This window comes from Podarcis cretensis (genome assembly GCF_951804945.1).
Source record: "Podarcis cretensis genome assembly, chromosome: 4".
NCBI classification, from domain to species: Eukaryota; Metazoa; Chordata; class Lepidosauria; order Squamata; family Lacertidae; genus Podarcis; species Podarcis cretensis.
The window spans coordinates 57,245,598-57,254,296 of NC_137173.1; the positions used below are offsets into that span (position 1 = coordinate 57,245,598).

Here is an 8,699-nt window from a genome sequence, read left to right on the forward strand (position 1 = left end):
TACAATTCTGTAAAAGACATTAGAACATCATGGTTTATACTTCTGTATACACATCTGCTAAACGATGCTTTACAGTAAGGTAAAGGTAAAGGTACCCCTTTACTCTAGGGTTGTGCGCTCATCTCACTCTATAGGCCAGGAGCCAGCGCTGTCCGCAGACACGTCCGGGTCACGTGGCCAGCGTGACAAGCTGCATCTGGCGAGCCAGCGCATCACACGGAACGCCGTTTACTTTCCCGCTGGTAAGCGGTCCCTATTTATCTACTTGCACCCGGGGGTGCTTTCGAACTGCTAGGTTGGCAGGCGCTGGGACCGAACGACGGGAGCGCACCCCGCTGCGGGGATTCGAACCGCCGACCATGCGATCGGCAAGTCCTAGGTGCTGAGGTTTTACCCACAGCACCACCCGCGTCCGGGACCAGATCAGTAGGAAGTATGAGCTGGTAAGGCAGGGGGGCCTGAGGCAGACCTGCCAGCTTGCCCACAGGACCACGGGTGCCCAGGGCCACACATGCCATTGGCATGCCCATCCGACGTCAGCATGCCTGCTGATGTAATTGCCTGATGTCAGCATGCCTCATGGCGTGTGCAAAAATTTGTGGGTGCCCGACCCCTTCATGGGGAATGTTGTGGGGGCTGGAGCACTCAGGGACCCGGGCACCTGGTGCCCATGGCCTGGGGAGATTCCCAAAAGCCCAGAGAGAGAGGCTGCCAGGCCTGAGGTTCTCCACATCTGGTTTATATCTCTGGCAAGGGGGGGGGGAATGGAGGAGAGGTGAAATTAAGGAGTGGGGCAAGCAGTCGGTCTAGACCGCAGGCAAGAAAAATCTGTACAACCCATGATAGCCTGTTGGAGCAGGAGGAAGAAAGAGGAGGAAAGGGAAAAAGGAGGGAGAGTCACAGAAGGATGAAATGAGGATGCACCACCCAGTCCTTATAAGTCTGTTAAAAGGCCATGAGTGTCCCTTTCCCTCCGCCCCCTCACACACCACACCAACTGCTAGTGGGCATAGATCAGAGAAATGACCATAATATTTCTGTATGCTCCTTTTATTATTATTTTAAGGTGCAATAGAGTGTTGAAAAACATGCATCACTGGCAGCAGAGTTCCGTTTCATCCACAGGAGATCACATGCAGATGCATGTAGTTTCGCTTTATTTTTCTTCCAGAAGATCATCATAGCAGAAAGGCAGATTTGTGGCTTATTTTGATTTTAAGAGGTGCATTCTGAAAACAAAATAGGAATTTTTTAAAAAATGATATTAACTGGGCTAAGTGGGAAATATGTACACGATAGGGCTGCCATTTGGAAATCAATTTATTTCATTATTTGGCAATGTCAACAGACCACTCCTAAACATGTTTACCTGATCCATTAAGCCCCATCGTGGGTCAGAGGCCCACATGAAATAACTACTTCTCAAGGCAGTCCTGTTTAGGGAAGTTTTTAATGCTTGATGTTTTATTCTGTTCTAATATTCTGAGTGGCCGGGGAAACCCAGCCAGTTGGACGGGGCATAAATTATTATCATTACTATTATTATTATTACATAAAAACAGAAAATCAGCTTTTAACAAAAGTGCTCTGGCTGTTCCAGAAATCCTTCTATGAGCCCATGGGATGGATAACTAAACACTGCTTGTACCTCAGAGATCATGGAAGTTGCTGCGCAGCTGAGATCTGTGAGCTACTGACTCACATCAGGTTTCGGGCCTGAATGGATGAGTCCTGTGAGTGAAAAGAAGTGACCTAATGTAACACATGAACCGTCTTGGAAAAGCATGAGGCCTTACTGCCTGGTCTCCCTTCATCCTGTAGGCACATATGGAAGGGCATGTTGTATCATTTTTAGAGCGTTGCCTTCTTTTTGTATTTTCTTTTGTATTATTTTGGCTTAAATGTATTCTACTGAAGTAGTAGCTGCCATGGGCAGCAAAAAAAGTAAAAAGTAAAAAAGAGAGGAGTACCATCACAAAGAAGCCATTGCTAATAAGTCACTAGAACTATGATGAAAAGTAAGACTCTAATAAAGTATAGAGGGAGATGGTCTTGCCTCATCCTCAACTGTATTTGCAATGCACATATGCATTCCTGAACTTTAGAAATATCTCAAGGCAGGACATACCCTCCAACATGTCCCAGAGGAAAACCAGGATGTACGTCTTTCGAGGCTGTTCCCATGCAAGTCACATGACCCATTGAAGAGCACTGCACCCCAAAGCACAGTCTTTTGGACCGCGATTTTATGGGAGTCAGGTGACTCACACAAGACCAGCCCCCCAATGGGTTATCCCTATTTAATTAGGACAGTTGGGGGGCTTGACACAGAGTATGGTGTCCAAAGTGGTGCCCTCGATATGTTCCAACTCCCAAAAGTCCCATTCAGCATGGCCAAATATCAGGGTTGTGGGAGTTGTAGTTCAACAATATCTAGAGGCTGCCACATTGACCATCACTGCTGTACAAGTTTTTCTACTGTTGAACTAATCTGTACGAGGTAAGAAATTAAAACTAGTGTAATTGGTGCCATTGAGAAACTTGAGCAAGTAGATCTTGTATTGTTATTTTACTACCATTGCTGTTCTTGTTTGTATTATACTGTTGTATTAATGGGAGATTGTGTCTGGGGGGAGGCGGTATTTGTTGCTTGTGGTGTTGTTGTTTTGCTATATATTTTTATGTCTATCAAAGCTGACTTGTCCTGGAAGGTAGTATAAATAACTATATACATACCTGAATCACTTCCAGGAAAGAAGCACCAGATGACTCCAGGAATACTTGAATCAAAACAGCATCCTCTGCTGTGGCATGTCTGAGCACTGATATATGGGTAGCCACAGTTCACTCTTGCTTTGGGCTGCACTGCACATTGTTGTGTGGCTGTTAAAGACAAAGTTCAATTGATTCTGTCATGTGGCACTTCCTTTATGAAGGGTAGGCCCATCATGCTACAGTCTGATTTCGAAAATTCTGAATTCATTGATTTCCTCTGATTCTGATGTTGTCTCATAACAACGGATAATTACTCTCTGGAAACAGCCACCCATTATGTCCTCAGGGAAAGGTTCTATGGCAGGGGTAGTCAATGTGGTGTCGCCCGGATATTATTGGCTTGTAGCTCCCATAAACTCATCGCAGTGATGACTGAAGTTGTAATCTAACCCCAGAAGGGCACCACATTGGCTACCCCTGTTTTATGGCATAATTTGTTTTGGATGTTTCTTTCTGCTTTCAGTTTGCCAGACACAATACTACGCTACACCAAGCACTGTTAATCAACACAGAGAACATATTTCTGTTGTATGACTTGATTCCTGAACAAGCCTATTTCTTTCTAGATGAGGAAAAAACCTTATAAAAACAAACACATCTCACCAGCACATCTCAGCCAACATCAGGACAAAGGAAAAGAGTGAAACCCATTACAGTTACAGTTAACAGATCAGCGGAAGGTGTGTGTGTCAGTAATGAAAGTAAGCAACAGCCAAGACAGCTACTCTGTACATGCTTTCTCTTCTTGACCAAATCTGATCTTGACCAAATTCCCTATTGCAGCAAGCCTATAAATTCCAGTAATCCACTTTACACCACTAGGGATGGTTGATCTGCCAAGTTCAGTTCCTTTCAGTTTTTCACTTTCCTAATCATAAAATTCAGTTCTCCATATTTCCGCATCAGTTTGCAATTTCTTTTTTTAAGTCCTCAACAGTGTTTCAGTGTGAATTTCTCCTAATATACATGTTTGTATGTAATTCTGCCTAATTTACACAATTTTGCAAAGCGGTTTCCTATAATGTAAAGAACTACCTCTTTTATTTTCACTAATAAGTGCAATTATTTTTGCACACTTAATCCCACTATATATACATTTTTGCACACATTACTTGGTTGGAGAACTGCACTGCACAATTCAGAAAATGATGGCTTTCAAAGGATGGCTCTTTATAGCATTTTGAAAAGAGTGAATTATGCAGGTTTGCCTTTAAATGTGAACAGAATGGAATATCTCCCCTATCCCAAAGCACAACCATTTTCGCCACAGCTTCAGGCTTCCATGCATGCACCTTTGCTGAGAAAGTCCTCTGCATGTGCAAGCAGCTGCTCTATTTGCAATTCCTCTACTACTATTTCATCTACTATCCTGGACTATGGCCTTAGCCTCGGTTAGACAGTCTAACTGGGCTCTATCCATAGCTTTGGACTGAAAGCAGCAGAGTGGGCTGAACTTTTCTCAATTGTCCCCTCTCTGCTAAACAGCTACTTGGTACTATTCAAGGGTCTCTGTCCCAGGTGAGCATGTGCAAAATACCAGAATGGGCCATACAATATCCAACTGCATCCCCAGACACTTACGGATGGGGAGGATGCATTGGGTGACCCTCAACTGGCTGTGGCTCTCTGCCAGATGCCCCCTGCATATTTGAACCTAAGAAGAGCCCTGTTGGATCACACTAAGGTTCCATCAAGTCCAGCATCCCATTTTCCACAGCAGACAACCAGATGCTTAAGGGAAGCCCACAAGCAAGACATGAGAGCCACAACGCTCTCCAGCTTGTGTTCTCCAGCAACTGGTGTCCTGAGCCATAGAGCCTCTGAGCCTAGAGGCTTTGGAGTCTTGTGCCTTCAAACAGACTTGTGTCTTCCTTTCACAGCAAACATTGGCGTGACACTAGTGGTACCCATGGCAAGAAGGCCACTGGCATAAAGTGTGAAGTGGGTAGCTGTTATTTAATGTTTCAAGGAGCTGGTTTAGTATTCCCCAAGAAAAAAATGAAACAGTTCCACTCACGTCTTTGGAGAGTAAATCCATTAGTCAGGCTGCTGAGTCCTAGAATCAGGACAATAGTGAATAACAAGAAGCTCTTGTGCACCATGGCAGCTCACCGTCCTCTGTCCTGAACCTTCAGGTCTCCTCCAGAAAACAAACAACAATGTTAAGGTCTAGGCAAAAGATTTGCAGAAAACAATTTTTATAGCGGCCAGTTTGCTCAACATTTTCAGATAATTTTTATCTTGGGAGGCAAATGTCTTTGTCATCACGACTCCACCTGTGTTTTGATTTTGATTAAAGATTTCTATATATGTTCCAGATACATTATCAAGTGGCAGAAATGATGATTCGATCGGTAAACTTAGTGGGAGGGATCTGTGGCAAAGATCGGCCTCAGATTCTTTCCTCATGAATCACCCCCAGCCACCCTTAAATCAATCCACATCATGTTAGTGCAGCACTTCAGGCAACTACGGTACCCATCACTTGACTGGGAAAGAAATAGTAAAGGTAAAAGGACCCCTGACCATTAGGTCCAGTTGCGACCAACTCTGGGGTTGTGGCGCTCATCTCGCTTTATTGCCGGGTCATGTGGCCAGCATGACTAAGCCGCTTCTGTCAAACCAGAGCAGCGCACGGAAACACCGTTTACCTTCTCATCGGAGCGGTACCTATTTATCTACTTGCACTTGACGTGTTTTCGGACTGCTAGGTTGGCAGGAGCAGGGACCGAGCAACGGGAGCTCACCCCGTCGCGGGGATTTGAACCGCCGACCTTCTGATCGGCAAGTCCTAGGCTCTGTGGTTTAACCCACAGCGCCACCCACATCCCAGGAAAGAAATAGGACATGCCAAATTGTGTCAGTTCACAGATGTATGTGAATGTGCAATAGTCTGTTGAGGACTCTATGCATTTGGAAAAAAATCTTGAGTTTTGGGGAAATTTCTGTCTTATACAGGTGTCTGGAAAAAAATTCAGAAGACAGAAAAAGACAATCCCACTTCCATCATATGCATTTATATAAAAAGCAAAATGCTGTTTCTAATTGAATACGTGCACTAGTAGAAGGATGATTTTATGGTTTACTTTGTTTAGGGTTGCCAGACGTATGGCAGCCCTAACTTTGTTACCAAAGTCAGCAAGAAACAGCTGTCCCAGTACTAATGTAGGGCAAATGTATATTTTCACATAAACAATTTCCTGCTTGGTAAGAACCTATGTTATCTTAATTTGCCAATATTAGCTCCATTATGACAGTCTTAGCTGTTAGAGTCATGCCTATGTAAAAAATAAATCTATCTCTCTCTCTCTCTCTCTCTCTCTCTCTCTCTCTCTCTCTCATTTTTATAACTGTACATGAAAATAAAATTTGAAAGCTGAGTAATGCATTGACCAAAGGTGTAACTGATGGGGAAGGGTTACTGTGATTAATAGCACCAAAGGCACCCAGCACGGCACAAATGTGCTAATCAACTGATAAGTCTCCCCACAGATAAGCAAGACCAGTATTGCTTCATCTGTGGTCCTCCCTAATTTGTGATTAAGTATTTGAAACTCTCCAACAATGTCAAAAGTAGAACTACCTGGTTTAACAATCCTGCCCTGAGAGCAGGTCAAATGGCTACTTACAACAATGACCAAAAATGAGAAAATGTATCACCAAAAAGGGGACTAATGGTTCTATGCATAATGTTTGTAGGTGCCAATAGATATGTAAAGGTACACTTTTATAAATAATCTCTGGAATTTAAACAGAAATACACTGCATCTCATTATAATATGGAAGACCACATGACCCGTAGGCCTGCTCAGTCTACAGTCCTGGTGATAACTATTGCTTGGCATCTTCAAGGCCCCTGCTTCTCTCCATTATTGTGCTTCTTCATCTTTAAATCGTACTTTGAAAAGGCCACTTCTTCAAATATAGGACTCTGCTCTCTCCTCTCTCCTTCAATTAGATGGCTGCCCATGGCAAGGCAGGACTTATGGTCATTCTAAGAAAATGGCTTTTGGAGTATGAAGCTTTCAATTTGCACATGCAGTAGAAAGAGAGAAAGCAAAAGTATACGGACATGCATTTCTGGTTTCGCTGCTTCTACTGTAAAACAAATATCAGTTTTCCATTAATTAGTTTAGGCAGTGCTTCTTTTCTAATATATATATATATATATATATATATATATATATATATATATATATATGTTTAGGGGTACTTTCATCTTACTACTCATATTGAAATAATGCCTCTCAATAAGGCCAAACTTAGATTCACAAACTGTTTAGGGGTATGCGTACCCCTGCGTACCCCCCAGAAAAAAGCACTGAGTTTAGGTTTGTAATGGATGGGGAAAGGTCAATGGTGCGATCACGTAAAGTGTATTTCTTCCCACTGGGGAATGCACACAGTGTATGCATAAGATATCCTTTATCAAACTCTGATAGCACACACAGGTGGACAGTACTAGCTAATACAGTGGAGGTGCCTCGGGTTACATATGCCTCATGTTTACAGACTCTGCTAAGCCAGAAATAGTACCTTGGGTTAAGAACTTTGCTTCAGGATGAGAACAGAAATCGTGCAGCAGCGGCACGGCAGCAGCAGGAGGCCCCATTAGCTAAAGTGGTGCTTCAAGTTAAGAACAGTTTCAGGTTAAGAACGGACCTCCAGAATGAATTAAGTACATAACTAGAGGTACCACTGTAGTTGCCAAAACAAGGTCACTGGGAATAAGGACTGTGTTAGAGGTTTGTAGATTATTTTTTTAAAAGCTTCTTCAAATTATGCATAATGGTGGAAGAAAGTACAAAATACAGTCAATACATGTACATTCCTGGTTGTAAGTAGGAAGGCACAAAGATAAAGGCTGGCTGGGGGCAGAATGGGATTGGTGTGGCAGTATGCTTTTCCCCCAGTGGACTAGCCTCCACAGCTCCCAGGATAGTGTTGTCCTGTGTAAATATTAGCAGAAGTATAGACTCCCACAAAAGAACCCAAAACTGAAATAACTGTGTATGTAAACACTTAGTGGTACACAAGACCCGTAATTGGAATGCTGGGTGTCTTTTACTTTCCTTAAAAGCAGCCACGGAGACCCATGGACACCCCAAGTGGTGCTGGGGAGAGCACTAGCTATCTCTTGGTGCTGTTACATGCACTTAAATCACCCCCCCCAAAGCTGCATTAACCACAGGGAGAGGCGAGCAGGTACCACACTGCATAAAGGACTGGATCTGCTGCTGATGCAATCCATTTCAAGCTCACACTGACACATCTTGAGAAAGGACGATGGAATTGTGTCCCATACGATTACCTCTTTGGATTTCACAGTGAGTGGATTGGATGATGCTCTGAGTCTGAATGATTGTCATAACATGGAATAGACCAGATTTCCCATAGGTCCACCACAGCTCCCCCTGCCCCCTTTGCCTCTCCACATCATGGAGTGTGGCTCAACTGCTTTAAATCACTTGAAGCCATTTGTCCCACAGGCCCCTTTCTGCAGTGCACCTCTCCTTTGAGTTAAAGGTTGATGGATGGATGGGAGATATACCTAGAAGGAGTATAGGCCTGCTTGGCTGGATCTAGACACATCAAAAAACATTTCAGGAAAACACTTTGTAAATCTCACATTGGCGAAAGACAGAACTCTACATTGCCATCTGGTGTCACAGTGTTATAACACATTTAAAATGCCTTTTTCTTTACTAATGTAGCTGAATTCCTAGTTTATGATTCTGTGAGTGTGGCCAAAAATAATCTCAAGCTCTAGACTGTATTCTTGTTGTAAAATATGTTGCTAGATATCCAGCCTACTTGGATAATAGACTTGTGTCACTTTGCACTGCTGTGACATAAGAGCTTAAAGGTGAAAAAATGTCAAGTGCATCAAAAAGAGAAACACATCATCGTTATTTTTTTGCAAT

General features: G+C 43.3%; 1 protein-coding gene across 1 annotated transcript; it reads right to left on the minus strand.

Annotated features, from left to right (window-relative positions):
• Positions 1–1,032: 1,032 nt before the first annotated feature.
• LOC307215385 (trefoil factor 3-like) lies at positions 1,033–4,954 on the minus strand. The gene is made up of 4 exons (XM_079974579.1): positions 4,793–4,954; positions 2,737–2,883; positions 1,649–1,731; positions 1,033–1,229 (listed from the first exon to the last, which is right to left on the minus strand). The coding sequence occupies exons 1-3, from the start codon at positions 4,875–4,877 to the stop codon at positions 1,691–1,693; spliced, it is 273 nt and encodes a 90-aa protein (XP_079830705.1). The 5' UTR covers positions 4,878–4,954; the 3' UTR covers positions 1,033–1,229; positions 1,649–1,690.
• Positions 4,955–8,699: the final 3,745 nt, after the last annotated feature.